At 43.0% G+C, this 17,356-nt stretch overlaps 1 protein-coding gene across 4 annotated transcripts in view; it reads left to right on the forward strand.

Moving 5' to 3' along the window:
- Positions 1-17,356, forward strand: part of LOC124034535 (vacuolar protein sorting-associated protein 13A-like) — a 68,029-nt gene that overhangs the window by 37,129 nt on the left and 13,544 nt on the right. For all 4 annotated transcript variants that reach the window (XM_046347858.1, XM_046347860.1, XM_046347859.1 and 1 more), the window contains exons 53-60: positions 7,802-8,031; positions 8,167-8,320; positions 8,495-8,641; positions 8,840-8,921; positions 9,093-9,162; positions 9,381-9,495; positions 14,210-14,323; positions 14,522-14,667. In XM_046347858.1, coding sequence (XP_046203814.1) covers positions 7,802-8,031; positions 8,167-8,320; positions 8,495-8,641; positions 8,840-8,921; positions 9,093-9,162; positions 9,381-9,495; positions 14,210-14,323; positions 14,522-14,667 — 1,058 coding nt within the window. The remainder of the gene's footprint in view (positions 1-7,801; positions 8,032-8,166; positions 8,321-8,494; positions 8,642-8,839; positions 8,922-9,092; positions 9,163-9,380; positions 9,496-14,209; positions 14,324-14,521; positions 14,668-17,356) is intronic.

Below are 17,356 nucleotides of genomic sequence, written 5' to 3' on the forward strand. Positions count from 1 at the left end.
GGGTATGACGCAACATGCTTGGCATACCTGTTTTTGGGGAGTTTCTCCCATTCTTCTTTGCAGATCCTCTCGAGCTCTGTCATGTCGGATCGGGAGCATCGCTGCACAGCTATTTTCAGGTTTCTCCAGAGATGTTAGATTGGATTCAAGTCCGGGCTCGCGTGGGCCACTCAAGGACATTCAGAGAATTAATTGTCCCGAAGCCACTCCTGTATTGTCTTGGCTGTGTGCTTAGGGTTTTCATCCAGTTGGAAGGTGATCCTTCGCCCCAGTCTGAGGTCCTGAGCGAACTGGAGCAGGTTATCATCAAAGATCTCTGTACTTTGCGCCATTCATCTTTCCCTCGATTCTGAGTAATCTCCCAGTCCCTGTCACTGAAAAACATCCCCACAGCATGATGCTGCCACCACCACGCTTCACTGTAGTGATGGTGCCAGGTTTCCTCCAGACGTGACGCTTGGCGTTCAGGCCAAAGAGTTCAATATTGTTTCTCATGGTCTGAGAGCCTTTAGGTGCCTTTTGGCAAACTCCAAGCGGGCTGTCATGTGCCTTTTACCGAGGAGTGGCTTCCGTCTGGTCACTCTACCATAAAGGCCTGATTGGTGGAGTTCTGCAGAGATGGTTGTCCTTCTGGAAGGTTCTCCCATCTCCACAGAGGAACTCTGGAGCTCTGTCAGAGTGACCATCAGGTTCTCGGGTCACCTCCCTGACCAAGGTCCTTCTCCCTCGTATGCTCAGTTTGGCAAGGCCAGCACTAGGAAGAGTCTTGATGGTTCCAAATTTCTTCTATTTTAGAATGATGGAGACCACTGTGTTATTGGGTACCTTCAATGCTGCAGAAATGTTTTGGTACCCATCCCCAGATCTGGGCCTCGGCACAATCCTGTCTCAGAGTTCTACGGACAATTCCTTTGATTTCATGTCCTTGTTTTTGCTCTGACATGCACTGTCAATTGTGGAACCTTATACAGACAGGTGTGTGCCTTTCCAAATCATGTCCAATCAATTGAATTCACCACAGGTGGACTCCAATCAAGTTGTAGATGATCAATGGAAACAGGATGCACCTGAGCTCAATTTCAAGTATCATAGCAAAGTGTCTGAATACTTATGTAAAGGTATTTCTATTTTATTTTTTATTTTTAGAAATATGCAAACCTGTTTTTACTTTGTCATTATGGGGTATTGTGTGTAGAAAAATATATACAGTACCAGTCAAAAGTTTGGGCATACCTTCTCATTCCAGGGTTTTTCTTTATTTGGACTATTTCCTAAATTGTAGAATAATAGTGAAGACATCAAAACTATAAAATAACACATATGGAATCATGTAGGGACCAAAAAAGTATTAAACAAATCAAAGTATATTTTATACTTGACATTCTTCAAAGTAGCCACCCTTTGCCTTGATGACAGCTTTGCACACTCTTGGAATTCTCCCAACCTCCTTCATAAGGAATGCTTTTCCAACAGTCTTGAAGGACTTCCCACATATGCTGAACACTTGTTGGCAGTGTTTCCTTCACTCTGCGGTCTAACTCATCCCAAACCATCTCAATTGGGTTGAGGTCGGGTGATTGTGGAGGCTAGGCCATCTGATGCAGCACTCCATCACTCTCCTTGGTTAAATAGCCCTTACACAGCCTGGAGGAGTGTTTTGGGTCATTGTCCTGTTGAAAAACAAATGATAGTCCCACTAAGTGCAAACCAGATGGGATGGCGTACCGCTGCTATGGTAGCCATGCTGGTTAAGTGTGCCTTGAATACTAAATCAATCATAGACCGTGTCACCAGCAAAGCAGCCACACACCATCACACCTCCTCCTTCATTCTTCACGGTGGGAACCACAAACGCAGAGATCATTTGTTCACCTACTCTGCGTCTTACCGAGACATGGTGGTTGGAACCAAAAATCTCAAATTTGGACTCAGACCAATGGACAGATTTCCACCGGCAAGTCTCGTCTTATTGTTGTCCTTTCGTCGTGGTTTCTTTGTAGCAAATCGACCATGAAGGCCTGATTTGACGCTTGCTTGTTAACCCGGCCTGCTAACTGCTAGCTTGCCCTGGTCTACTAGCTGATAGCTTGTTTAGCTCCGGCCTACTAACTGTTAGCTTGTTAGCCTGCTAACTGTCTGAATCACCGTGTCCCCAGCCAGCCCAACCACTCACTGGACCCATATGTTCACTTGGCTATGCATGCCTCTCTCTAATAGCAATATGCCTTGTCCATTACTGTCCTGGTTAGTGATCACTGTCTTATTTCACTGTAGAGCCTCTAGCCCTGCTCAATATGCCTCAACCAACCATGTTGTTCCACCTCCTACATATGCGATGACATCACCTGGTTTAAACATCTCTAGAGACTATATCTCTCTCTTCATTACTCAATGCCTAGGTTTACCTCCAATGTACTCACATCCTACCTTACCTTTGTCTATACACTATGCCTTAAATATATGCTATCGTGCCCAGAAACCTGCTCCTTTTACTCTCTGTTCTGAACGTACTAGACGGCCAGTTCGTATAGTCTTTAGCCGTACCCTTATCCTACTTCTCCTCTGTTCCTCTGGTGATGTGGAGGTTAATCCAGGTCCTGCAGTGCCTAGCTCCACTCCCACCCCCCAGGTGCTCTCATTTGTTGACTTCTGTAAACGTAAAAGCCTTGGTTTCATGCATGTTAACATTAGAAGCCTACTCCCTAAGTGTGTTTTACTCACTGCTTTAGCACACTCTGCCAACCCAGGTGTCTTAGCCGTGTCTGAATCCAGGCTTAGGAAAACCACCAAAAACCCTGAAATCTCCATTGCTAACTATAACATTTTCCGCCATGATAGAACTGCCAAAGGGGGCGGTGTTGCAATCTACTGTAAAGATAGCCTGCAGAGTTCTGTTTTACTTTCTAAGTCTGTACCCAAACAATTTGAGCTTCTACTTCTAAAAATTCACCTTTCCAGAAACAAGGCTCTCACTGTTTCCGCTTGCTATAGACCTCCCTCTGCCCCCAGCTGTGTCCTCGATACTATATGTGAACTGATTGCCCCCCATCTATCTTCTGAGCTCGTGCGACTACGTGACCTAAACTGGGACATGCTTAAACCTCTTGCTACGAGCAATCCCGTATCCGGGATCGTAATTATAGCCTCAAGCTCATTAGCATAACGCAACGTTACCTATTCATCAAAATCGCAAATGAAATGAAATAAATATATTGGCTCTCAAGCTTAGCCTTTTGTTAACAACACTGTCATCTCAGATTTTCAAAATATGCTTTTCAACCATAGCATTTATAAATTAACTCCATAATATCGACAGAAACATGGCAAACGTTGTTTAGAATCAATCCTCAAGGTGTTTTTCACATATCTATTCGATGATATATCATTCGTGGAAGTTTGGTTTCTCCTCTGAACCACATGGAAAAATGCATGCAGCTGGAGATTACGCAATAATTTCAACGGGGGACACCAATCGGACACCTGGTAAATGTAGTCTCTTATTGTCCATCTTCCAATGATATGCCTACAAATACGTCACAATGCTGCAGACACCTTGGGGAAACGACAGAAAGTGTAGGCTCATTCCTTGCGCATTCACAGCCATATAAGGAGACATGGGAACAAAGCGCATTCAAAATCTGGGGCATTTCCTGTTTGAAATTTCATCTTGGTTTCGCCTGTAGCATCAGTTCTGTGGCACTCACAGATAATATCTTTGCAGATTTGGAAACGTCAGAGTGTTTTCTTTCCAAAGCTGTCAATTATATGCATAGTCGAGCATCTTTTCGTGACAAAATATCTTGTTTAAAACTGAAACGTTTTTCATCCCAAAATTTTTATAGCGCCCCCTAATGCATAACTGGTTAACACCCCGGCCATCCTACAAACTAAGCTTGATGCTCTCAATCTCACACAAATTATCAATGTACCTACCAGGTACATCCCCAAATCAGTAAACACGGGCACCCTCATAGATGTCATCTTAACTAATTCGCCCTCCAAATACACCTCTGCTGTTTGCGACCAAACGACCACCCCTCATCACTGTCAAACTCTCCCTGAAACACTTCTGCGAGCAGGCCTTTCTAATCGACCTGGCCGGGGTATCCTGGAATGACATTGACCTCATCCCGTCAGTAGATGATGCCTGGCTATTCTTTAAAAGTGCCTTCCTCACCATCTTAAATAAGCATGCCCCTCTCAAAAAATGTAGAACTAGGAATAGATATAGTCCTTGGTTCACGCCAGACCTGTCTGCCCTTGACCAGCACAAAAATATCCTGTGGCGTTCTGCATTAGCATCGAATAGCCCCCGTGATATGGAACTTTTCAGGGAAGTTAGGAACAAATATACACAGGCAGTTAGAAAAGCTAAGGCAAGCTTTTTCAAACAGAAATTTGCATCCTGTAGTACTAACTCAAAAAAGTTCTGGGACACTGTAAAGTCCATGGAGAATAAGAGCACCTCCTCCCAGCTGCCCACTGCTCTGAGGCTAGGAAACATTGTCACCACCGATAACTCCACTATAATTGAGAATTTCAATAAGCATTTCTCTACGGCTGGCCATCCTTTCCACATGGCTACCCCTACCCCGGTCAACTGCCCGGCACCCTCCAGAGCAACGCGCCAAAGCCCCCACCATTTCTCCTTTACCCAAATCCAGATAGCCGATGTTCTGAAAGAGCTGCAAAATCTGGACCCCTACAAATCAGCCGGCCTAGACAATCTGGACCCTCTCTTTCTAAAATGATCTGCCGAAATTGTTGCAATCCCTATTACTAGCCTGTTCAACCTCTCTTTCGTATCGTCTGAGATTCCCAAAGATTGGAAAGCTGCCGCGGTCATCCCCCTCTTCAAAGGGGATGACACTCTAGACCCAAACTGCTACAGACCTATATCTATCCTACTCTGTCTTTCTAAGGTCTTTGAAAGCCAAGTTAACAAACATACTGACCAATTCGAATCCCACCATACCTTCTCCGCTATGCAATCTGATTTCAGAGCTGGTCATGCGGTGCACCTCAGCCACGCTCAAGGTTCTAAACGACATCATAACCGCCATCGATAAGAGACATTACTGTGCAGCCGTATTCATCGACCTGGCCAAGGCTTTCGATTCTGTGTGTCCAATCGGAGGGCCTGTTGTCTGGACCTCTGACAGTCTCTATGGGTGTGCCACAGGGTTCAATTCTCGGGCCGACTCTCTTTTCTGTATACATCAATGCTGTTGCTCTTGTTGCTGGTGATTCTCTGATCCACCTCTACTCAGACGACACCATTCTGTATACATCTGGCCCCTGCTTGGACACTGTGTTAACTAACCTCCAGACGAGCTTCAATGCCATACAACTCTCCTTCCGTGGCCTCCAACTGCTCTTAAACGCAAGTAAAACTAAATGCATGCTTTTCAATCGATCTCTGCCCGCACCTGCTCGCCCGTCCAGCATCACTACTCTGGACGGCTCTGACTTAGAATACGTGGACAACTACAAATACCTGGGTGTCTGGTTAGACTGTAAACTCTCCTTCCAGACTCACATTAAGAATCTCCAATCCAAAATTAAATCTAGAATCGGCTTCCTATATCGCAACAAAGCATCCTTCACTCATGCTGCCAAACATACCCTCGTAAAACTGACCATCCTGCTGATCCTCGACTTTGGCGACATCATCTATAAAATAGCCTCCAACACTCGACTCAACAAACTGGATGCAGTCTATCACAGTGCCATCTGTTTATCACCAAAGCACCATACACTACCCACCATTGCGACCTGTACGCTCTCGTTGGATAGCCCTCACTTCATACTCGTCGCCAAACCCACTGGCTACAGGTTATCTACAAGTCTCTGCTAGGTAAAGCCCCGCCTTATCTCACCTCACTGGTCACCATAGCAGCACCCACTCGTAGCACGTGCTCCAGCAGATATATCTCACTGGTCACCCCCAAAGCCAATTCCTCCTTTGGTCGTCTTTCCTTCCAGTTCTCTGCTTCCCATGACTGGAACGAATTGCAAAAATCTCTGAAGCTGAAGACTCACATCTCTCTCACTAGCTTTAAGCACCAGCTGTCAGAGCAGTTTACAGATCACTGCACCTGTACTTAGCCTTAATCTGTTAACAGCCCATCTATCTACCTACCTCATCCCCATACTGGTATTTATTGATTTATTTTGCTCCTTTGCACCCCGGTATCTCTACCTGCACATTCATCTTCTGCCGATCTACCATTCCAGTGTTTAATTGCTATATTGTAATTACTTCGCCACCATGGCCTATTTATTTCCTTAACTTACCTCATTTGCACTCACTGTATATAGACTTTTTGTTTTCTTTTGTTCTACTGTATTATTGACTTTGTTTTGTTTATTCCATGTGTAACTCTGTGTCGTTGTATGTGTCGAATTGCTACGCTTTATCTTGGTCAGGTCGCAGTTGTAAATGAGAACTTGTTCTCAACTAGCCTACCTGGTTAAATAAAGGTGAAATAAAATAAATAAAACATTTCACGCAGTCTCCTCTGAACAGTTGATGGACTTGGTCTTTTACCAAATAGGGCCATCTTCTGTATACCACCCCTACCTTGTCACAACACAACTGATTGGTTCAAACACATTAAGAAGGAAAGAAATTCCACAAATATACTTTTAACAAGGCACACCTGTTAATTGAAATGTATTCCATTTTAGAACAAGGCTGTAACATAACAAAATGTGGAAAAAGTCAAGGCGTCTGAATACACTCCAAATAGTCTGTATATCCGGCCTAGTGGCTTGCTGTGTTGAGGATTTTTAAAACTATTCAGCTTCAGATAAATTACTAAGGAGGTGTTTTTGGTGTATTATAAAATACTAATGAATCAGTGTGATCTTGTGAGATATTGATTCAGCTTTGATCTAACTACACTAAACAAGCACCATTGTGATAAGTGATAATCTTCTATTTGTAATAATAATAATAATAATGTGATAAGTAGGATTATTAGGTGTTCTTGTTACATCGGATTTGGCCCATTCAGCACCCCTAAATATGTTGTCATGATTACCGATTCCTCTCGTCCTTCCCGTAACATGCGAGCTTCCACTAGCGGTCTATTCAGATATTTTCTGTTTGTTTCTTAATTACACCATTTTTTTAAATACAAAAATGTCTGGCCTCTAGAGGGGCGATAACATTGTCTATCGGGCGATTTTATATGTACAGAATAACGATTGAACAAAAGTTGATTGCCCAACCCTAACCACCATTCACCATTTGCGCTAGCGGTGTTGATATGTTACATTCTCACACGGTTTGATTGATAATATGGTTCATTCTTATTTATACCAGTGTTTCATATTCGTGTGATACACATTTTGTATTGAGTACATCAGACCAATATGACACACAGGCGTGAGGCTCAACCATAGTATCTCCTCAGACTAATATGTAGGCTATACGTGTACATATTACATATCACACTAAAAATGAACTGATATGAAAAAAGACTAGGATCTCGTGCTTAGTGTTTAACAGAGCTGCTTAATAAGGTGTAGTAATCACACAACTTTAATCGGATCATTATTTAGGCTCCGATCCTAAAAAGGCTTAGTAAAGGATTTAGGTAAGTCCACCAGAAACTTTGAAAGTGTTACTGCATTTTTATTCCCTTTATCTGGTCTGATGACTTGAGGGAAGCAACATGATGATAACCAGTGTAAAATTCTACAAGACAGACAAAATACGTACAGTAGTATAAGCATAGTGTAAAAAGTTGTTGAGGCTTTCTTTGCATCTGATGTGCACTTGATCCGTGTGTAGGACCTGCGGTTGGACGTGAATGAGGAGGGTAAGCTGTACCTCATCTCATTCTACGAGGGCCTCCAGCGGGTGGCGCTGTTCACCGAGGACAGGCGGATCTACAAGCTGCTGTGTGAGAGTGAGAAGGCCGAGCTGGCTGAACAGGAGATCATCCTCTCCCTGCAAGACGTGGGTGTCTCCCTGGTCAACAACAGCAACCACCAGGAGGTGTCCTTCATTGGCATTACCAGGTATTCACACACTCACATAGTATATACACTCACTCACCATGGTATGATAGTACTACAGTTGATTGTACTGTGAGTGGAAAGGTGGTTCCAGTTTCAGAACAGCAGCATGTTCATTGTGCTTTCCTGTGTGTGTAGTTCAGACGTGGTGTGGGAGTTCAAGCCAAAGAAGAAGTCTCGCTGGAAACCCCTGAGTTTTAAATATGCAGCGCTGCTGGAGACCCACTTCAGAGAGTACACCGAGAGTGGATCAGTGGACAATGCCATCTTAGACCTGGAGAGCAACTTCCAGGTCAGACAGCAACTGGATATGCCACTGTACAGTATCCATGTGTCTGATACCATGTACCATCCACTTGATATCCTGCCCCTTGAAAATGATACAATTTGTAAAGGTAGATGTGGTTCTCAATTTGTGCACAGCTCCAGTATAACCTGTGTGTGTGTGGGCTAACTCTGTTATCAGGTGTCTCTGACGCCAAATAGGCAAGACATGAGGATGATGAAGCCATGTGATGCTCCAATCAGGAGGAACTTCCTTCCGGGGGTGAAGGTGGAGTACAGCGTATCGGCCCGCCAGAGTGCCTACCGTGTCCAGATCAACCGCATACAGGTGGGTTCCAGAGAGTAGGAAAGTGCTCACTCTATCCAACTGTATGGTGGGTCCCCACCCGACCTGACTATCATACCATAGATTTTTACATTGACCATTTAGTAATTTGGCCAACAATTTAGTTAATTTAAATGCCATTCCTTTCATGCTGACCTTTTTTTTTTGGTTCCATTGTTTGAGTCCTTTATTTTTCCACAGATCCAGAATCAGCTGCCTGGAGCAATCTTTCCCTATGTCTTCTACCCAATAAAACTACCGAAGTCTGTCACCATGGACTCAGGTCAGTACCAAAGTCTGTCCAAGTCCTTTGGTGTTGTGCAGTCACACTTACCTAGGCCTAAGTGGGTCTCTAAAGGGGGCCATTTTCGAACGCAACCATACACATTTGTAGAGTGGAGTACTCTGGATAAACACATATCTATGGGTGTTTCTGCTCCACACTGTCCTTTAGAGCCCAAACCTCTGACCGACATCAGCATTGTTACCAGGGCAGCCGGACACTCAGATATCTCCCGCATCAAGTGAGTCCATCACTATAGTTCATTTTCTCCCACCTATCTTCCATCTCTCTCTCTCCTTCCGTTCCATCTCTTTTCTGTTCCATCTCTCTCTCTGTGTCTTCTCTATCTTCTGTTCTCTCTCTTCTGTTCTCTCTGTGTCTTCTCTCTCTCTGTTCCCTTCCTTTCTGACAACTTTCTCATTGCCTGTCTCTATATCTTCCACCCCCTGACTTAATCAGGTATTTCATGGTGCTGATCCAGGAGATGGACTTGAAGTTGGACCTGGGTTTCCTCTACGCCATCTTGGATCTGTTCACCCCGGAGAATGCCAGTGTGATGACATCAGAGCAGATGGTAAGACCCTGACCTTCCCCTCAGTTGACCTCCACACATTATCCCCACTACATACTCGAGGACTGGAGTTTGGAACCAATGATCTAACATGTGCAAAGAGCCTACAGATCAGGGGTCGGCAACCGAAGGCATGCGTGCCTGCCTTGGCATGCGAGGGTATTTGCCTTGGCACGCTAAGGCTTGGCAAGCCACCCACCCAAAAAAAGACTCATTTAAAAAATGTATATATATTTTCTTTTTTTTTTTTTTTTTATACTTGGTGTGCTAAGCCTTGCCTTGACATTTATTATCTCACTTATTTTGGTCAGTAATTTTTTTATATAAACTGGAGAAAATGATTGAAATTGCATGCACTGGTTTCGAAATTGCATTGATATTCACTGCAATGTTATAGTTCCCAAGGTATGTCAATCCTGATTAGCCAATGGGCTTTCTTGATTTTGCAGGATTTTCATATTATTAGTTCAGTGCAAGAGGACCTGCCTCGCCTCTCTTGACAAATTCAAAACAAAGACCGCACTGAAGATGAGAGCTAGCTTGTTATTTAAAGAAGTTCAGGGCGCAAAATGACATCAGCAAAGAGAAGTTTGGCAGATGTCTACCCATTTATTCCCTCTTGGACAAAGGAATATGGAAGCTCTTTGAGCTCTCTGTTGTAAAACTGTTGTTTGTCGGACATCAAGTGTACGCCATCATTTTGAAACGAGATGGGAGAAAAACTTGAAGGATGAGGCGGAAAAGGCTGAATGAATTAAAAGGTCTGTGTCCAGGTATGATAAGCAAGCAGTTATGTTTACAAATATACATGCAGTCAATAATCAAGCTACAGAGGGGAGCTACAAAGTTGCGCTGTACATTGCTAAACATGGAAAAACATTTACTAATGGGGAATATATCAAGGAGGCTTTCCTCAGTAGTTTGCAGGCTTTATTTGATGGATTGCCTAACAAAGATACAATCATCTCAAAGATAAGACATGCCTGTGTCTGCCAGAACAGTTGAAAGGCGCGTTACCGAGATGGTTGAAAATGTAAAGGAGCAGCAAACTGTAGCATTAAAAGATGCACCTGTGTGGCTCTTGATGAGAGTGTGGATGTGAATGGCATTCCACGTCTGGCAGTTGTTGCAAGAGACTGTGACTCAGAGCCGGTACGTGTGGAGCTGCTTTGTCTATAGGATACTGTGACTCAGAGCCGGTAGGTGTGGAGCTGCTTTGTCTATAGGATACTGTGACTCAGAGCCGGTAGGTGTGGAGCTGCTTTGTCTATAGGATACTGTGACTCAGAATAGGTACGTGTGGAGCTGCTTTGTCTATAGGATACTGTGACTCAGAATAGGTACGTGTGGAGCTGCTTTGTCTATAGGATACTGTGACTCAGAGCCGGTAGGTGTGGAGCTGCTTTGTCTATAGGATACTGTGACTCAGAGCCGGTAGGTGTGGAACTGCTTTTTGTCTATAGGATACTGTGACTCAGAATAGGTACGTGTGGAGCTGCTTTGTCTATAGGATACTATGACTCAGAATAGGTGTGTGTGGAGCTGCTTTGTCTATAGGATACTGTGACTCAGAATAGGTACGTGTGGAGCTGCTTTGTCTATAGGATACTGTGACTCAGAATAGGTACGTGTGGAGCTGCTTTGTCTATAGGATACTGTGACTCAGAATATGTACGTGTGGAGCTGCTTTGTCTATAGGATACTGTGACTCAGAATATGTACGTGTGGAGCTGCTTTGTCTATAGGATACTGTGACTCAGAATAGGTACGTGTGGAGCTGCTTTGTCTATAACCCATGCATGCTACTACTAAAGGGGAAGATGAAGCAAAAGCCTTCACAGATCATTTTGAGGAGAGAGGTGTCTCTTAAAAACATTTTCGCTATTACAACTGACGGTGCCTCCGCTATGGTGGGAAACATAAAGGATCCACAAAGCTGATTGAAGATAAGATTGGCCACCGTGTGGTTAAATGTCACTGTATCATTCACCAAGAGAATCTGTGTTCAAAGATTAAGCCCGTAGTGCTTAATCTTGGACAGCGCCTCTGTTTAGCGAGCTATGGAATTCTTCAGTTTGTGAGCAATTAGATATTTAACAGACACAGTTAGTTGTAATGCACATATGAAAATCATAACTGGCACGCAGATCGTTAAATCTTTTTTCGTTAAAAATCTTTTTTTTCAATTGTAAATTGGCACTCCACACAAAAAAGGTTGCCGACGCCTGCTATAGACCTTTTCAACTGTCCAAACAATAACACTTTCTGCACTGAACAAAAATATAAACGCAACATGTAAAGTGTTGCTCCCATGTTTCTTGAGCTGAAATAAAAGATCCCAGACATTTTCCATATGCACAAGAAGTATTTCTCTCAAATGTTTTGCACAAATTTGTTTGCATCACTTTTAGTGAGCATTTCTGCTTTGCCAAGATAATCCATCCACCTGACAGGTGTGGCATATCAAGAAGCTGATTAAACAGCATGATTATTACACATTGTCATTACTCAGGTGCACCTTGTGCTGGGGACAATAAAAGGCAACTCTAAAATGTGCAGTTTTGTCACACAACACAATGCTACAGATGTCTCAAGTTTTGAGGGAGTGTGCATTTGGCATGCTAACTGTAGGGATGTCCACCAGAGCTATTGCCAGAGAACTTAATGTTAATTTCTCTACCCTAAGTTGCCTCCAACGTTCTTTTTAGAGAATTTGGCAGTATGGCCAACCAGCCTCACAAATGCAGACCAACGTGTAACTACGCCAGCCCAGGACCTCCACATCTGGGTTCTTCACCTGCGGGATCGTCTGAGACCAGCCACCCGGACAGCTGGTGAAACTGTGGGTTTGCACAACCAAATAACTTTTGCACAAACCGTCTAGCGGAAGCTCATCTGCGTGCTCGTTGTCCTCACCAGGGTCTTTACCTGACTGCAGTTCAGCGTTGTAACTGACTTCAATGGACAAATGCTCACCTTCAATGGGCACTGGCACACTGGAGAGAAGTGTGCTCTTCACAGATGAATCCCTGTTTCAACTGTACCAGGCAGATGGCAGACAGCATGTATGGCGTCGTGTGGACGAACGATTTGCTGATGCCAACGTTATGAACAGAGTGCCCCATGGTGGCGGTGGGGTTATGGTATGGGCAGGCATCAAACATAAGTACATTTTATCAATGGCAATTTGAATTCACAGAGATACTGTGATGAGATCCTGAGGCACATTGTCGTGCCATTAATCCGCCGACATCACCTAATGTTTAATCGTGATAATGAAGGGCCCCATGTCTCAAGAATCCGTACACAATTCATGGAAGCTGAAAATGTCCCAGTTCTTCCATGGCCTGCATACTCAGACATGTCACCCATTGAGCATGTTTGGGAGACTCTGGATTGATGTGTACGGCAGCTTGTTCCAGTTCCCGCCAGTATCCAGCAACTTTGCACAGCCATTGAAGAGGAGTGTGACAACATTCCACAGGCCAAAATCAACAGCCTGATCAACTCTATGCGAAGTAGATTCGTCGTGCTGCATCAGGCAAATGGGGTTCACCAGATACTGACTGGTTTTCTGGTCCACACCACTACCTCCACGCCATCATCTATCATCTGGTGCTGTCACCCACCTTGAGACCTAAAGTACTGTTATCCTAGCCTAACCAAGATCATGGGTTTGGTAGGATAATGGATGCTGCTTTATGGGTATGAAGTGTTGTTGTAGAGAGGGGTTGCATCTTAGGTCAGCCATATACAGGGATTGTTACACCTACACCAATGATCAAGGACATCAGCTACAAATCTTTGTAATATAATCAAACAAAATGAGAGTGAGTGACAACCAAATAAAAGAGAAAAACAGGGAACGTTCACTGACCAAAAAATATGCTATACTTAAATTCAGGAATCAACACTGTATTTCCTATCATTCAAAGAACGCCTATGTAAACAGTTAATGGGTTTAGACATTCATCTTACTCCAAAACAAGAGATGATTGAATAGTTAAATGAATAGTGCCTAATACAAATAATAAGCAGAATGGCTGGGCTGGAACAGAAGCCTGCACACCCAGTAGCTAGATCTCTAGGAGCAAGAGAAACTACAATGTATATAACCCGTTGGAGATATAACCTTCAGTCTCTCCAGGACTTGAGACTCTCTTTGTGACCTTCATCTGCAGAGTTCGCAGGTCTCTGTATCGGAGGTTAGAAAACATAGAAATTAGACTAGGACTTGCATCATTATTCTCAAGTAATATAACATTTGTTTCATTTTTCTATAATTTGTCATAGTTCATGGTAGCTAACATTGTTTTTAGCAGATCAAGCAAATGTTTGTTTCATTAAAATAACAAATATTGGATGTCTGTCTATCCTATTTATATGTACTTAGCTGACATTACCTAGAATATATAGTTAACTTGATAAACAATTGACCCTTGTATCCACATCCTGCTGCTAACATTACTATCCATGCAGGAAATGCAGCCCGCTGCGACGCTTCTTTGGGAAATCTATCAACTTTAATATTCTAAAATAGATTTGTCCCTGGACGTAAGACCCATCCTACCTGCGAATACTATGAAAACAACTAGACTAAGTTTAGAACTGTGACGAAACAGCTGTTGTTTACAAAAGCAATTGAAGTTATTTTTGAGTTCCTGGGTTCACTTCCGCTCCTCGTCAATATCTCTCTCCTCTCCCTCGTGGTGTTCAGGTGGAGTTGTTTGAGAAGGACATTATGTATCTGAAGACTGAGCTGAACAACATCTCAGCCGCTGACACATCCCCTATCAGTCTCTATGAGTACTTCCACATCTCTCCCATCAAGGTGAGCTTCAGTGTCATTACAGTGCATTTACTACCTGTATGCTACATTACATTAGGGCCAGGAGATTTTCCAGACAGCATGGCTTGACCAATAGTCCATCTAGTCATGAATTGTTATTGGCCAGTTATGCACCATAGCAAGGGATTCTATCATGTGATGATGTAGCTATAGCAAGGTGTGTTTGTATTTGTTTGATAGTTGCACCTGAGTTTGTCTTTGAGTTCTGGAGGTGAGGATGGTAATAAGGAGAAGAGGGAGACTGAGGTCATCCCTGTCCAATCCCTCAATCTGCTGCTGAAGAGCATCGGAGCAACCCTCACTGACGTGCAGGACGTCGTCTTCAAGTATGGACACATACAATGGCACGCGCACACGCACACACACACACACACACACACACACACACACACACACACACACACACACACACACACACACACACACACACACACACACACACACACACACACACACACATACAGTACCAGTCAAAAGTTTGGTCACACCTACTCATTCCAGGGTTTTTCTATATTTGTACTATTTTTTACATTGTAGAATAATAGTGAAGACATCAAAACTACGAAATAACACATGGAATCATGTAGTAATGAAAAAAGTGTTAAACAAATTATTCAAAGTAGCCACCCTTGCCTTGAAGACAGCTTTGCACACTTGGCATTCTCTCAACCAGCTTCATGAGGTAGTCACCTGGAATGCATTTCAATTAACAGGTGTGCCTTGTTATAAGTTAATTTGTGGAATTTCTTTCCTTCTTAATGCATTTGAGCCAATCAGTTGTGTTGTGACATGGTAGGGGTGGTATACAGAAGATAGTCCTATTTGGTAAAATACCAAGTCCATATAACAGCTCAAATAAGCAAAACAAAACACAGTCCATCATTACTTTAAGACATTTCAATAATTTTGAAAGTTTCTTCAAGTGCATTTGTAAAAACCATCCAGCACTATGATGAAACTGGCTCTCATGAGAACCGCCACAGGAATGGAAGACCCAGAGTTACCTCTGCTGCAGAGGATAAGTTCATTTGAGTTACTGTACCAGCCTCAGAAATTACAGCCTAAATAAATGCTTCACAGAGTTCAAGTAGAAGACAGATCTCAACATCAACTGTTCAGAGGCGACGGTGTGAATCAGTCGTTCATGGTCGAATTGCTGCAAAGAAATCATGATTAAAGGACACCAATAAGAAGAAGAGACTTGCTTGAGCCAAGAAACACATGCAATGGGCATTAGACCAGTGGAAATCTGTCCTTTGGTCTGATGAGTCAAAATGTGAGATTTTTGGTTCCAACTGCCTTGTCTTTGTGAGACACAGAGTAGGTGAACGGATGATCTCTGCATGTGTGGTTCCCACTGTGAAGCACGGAGGAGGAGGTGTGATGGTGTGGGGGTGCTTTGCTGTTGACACTGTCTGTGATTTATTTAGAATTCAAGGCACACTTAACCAGCATAGCTACCAATGCATTCTGCTGTGTGGGAACTCCTTCAAGCCTGTTGGAAAAGCATTCCAGGTGAAGCTGGTTGATGAAATGCCAAGAGTGTGCAAAGCTGTCATCAAGGCAAGGGGGGCTACTTTGAAAAATCTCAAATATATTTTGATTTGTTTAACACTTTTTCTGGTTACTACATGATTCCATATGTGTTATTCATAGTTTTAATGTCTTCATCTATTATTCTACAATGTAGAAAGTAATAGAAATAAAGAAAAACCCTTGAATGAGTAGGTGTGTCCAAGCTTTTAACTGGTACTAATATATATATCAGTTGAAGTCGGAAGTTTACAAGAAATTTGTTGAGTGGTTGAAAAACACGTTTTAATGACTCCAACTTAAGTGGCACACTTAACTAGCCTTAGGTTGGAGTAATTAAAACTTGTTTTTCAACCACTCAACAAATTTCTTGTTAACAAACTATAGTTTGTCAAGTCGGTTATGACATCTACTTTGTGAATGACACAAGTAATTTTTCCAACAATTGCTTACAGACAGATTATTTCACTTATAATTCACTATATCACAATTCCAGTGGGTCAGAAATTTGCATAAACTAAATTCACTGAAAATGATGTCATCGCTTTAGAAGCTTCTGATTGGCAAATTGACATCATTTGATTCAATTGGAGGTGTACCTGTGGATGTATTTCAAGGTCTACCTTCAAACTCAGTGCCTCTTTGCTTGACATCATGGGAAAATCAAAAGAAATCAGCCACGACCTCAGAAATAAAATTGTAGACCTCCACAAGTCTGGTTCATCCTTGGGAGCAATTTCCAAACACCGGAAGGTACCACGTTCATCTTTACAAACAATAGTACGCAAGTATAAACACCATAGGACCACGCAGCCGTCTCAGGAAGGAGACGCGTTTTGTCTCCTAGATATGAATGTACTTTGGTGCGAAAAGTGCAAATCAATCCCAGAACAACAGCAAAAGACCCAGAGAAGATACTGGAGGAAACCGGTACAAAAGTATCTATATCCACAGTAAAATGAGTCCTATATTGACATAACCTGAAAGGCCGCTCAGCAAGGAAGAAGCCACTGCTCCGCCATAAAAAAGCCAGACTACAGTTTGCAACTGCATACGGGGACAAAGATCATACTTTTTGGAGAAATGTCCTCTGGTCTGATGAAACAAAAAAAAAAACATTTGGCCATAATGACCATCATTATGTTTGGAGGAAAAAGGTGGAGGCTTGCAAGCTGAAGAACACCATCCCAACCGTGAAGCACAGGGGTGGCAGCATCATGTTGCGGGGGTGCTTTACTGCAGGAGGGACTGATGCACTTCACAAATAGATGGCATCTGGATTTTTTTTCTCATTTTGTCTGTCATAGTTGAAGTGTACCTATGATAAAAATTACAGGCCTCTCTCTTTTTCTTAAGTGGGAGAACTTGCACAATTGGTGGCTGACTAAATACTTTTTTTCCCCCACTGTATACACACACACACACACACACACACACACACACACACACACACACACACACACACACACACACACACACACA

This window comes from Oncorhynchus gorbuscha, linkage group LG04 (assembly GCF_021184085.1).
Source record: "Oncorhynchus gorbuscha isolate QuinsamMale2020 ecotype Even-year linkage group LG04, OgorEven_v1.0, whole genome shotgun sequence".
Lineage (NCBI taxonomy): Eukaryota > Metazoa > Chordata > Actinopteri > Salmoniformes > Salmonidae > Oncorhynchus > Oncorhynchus gorbuscha.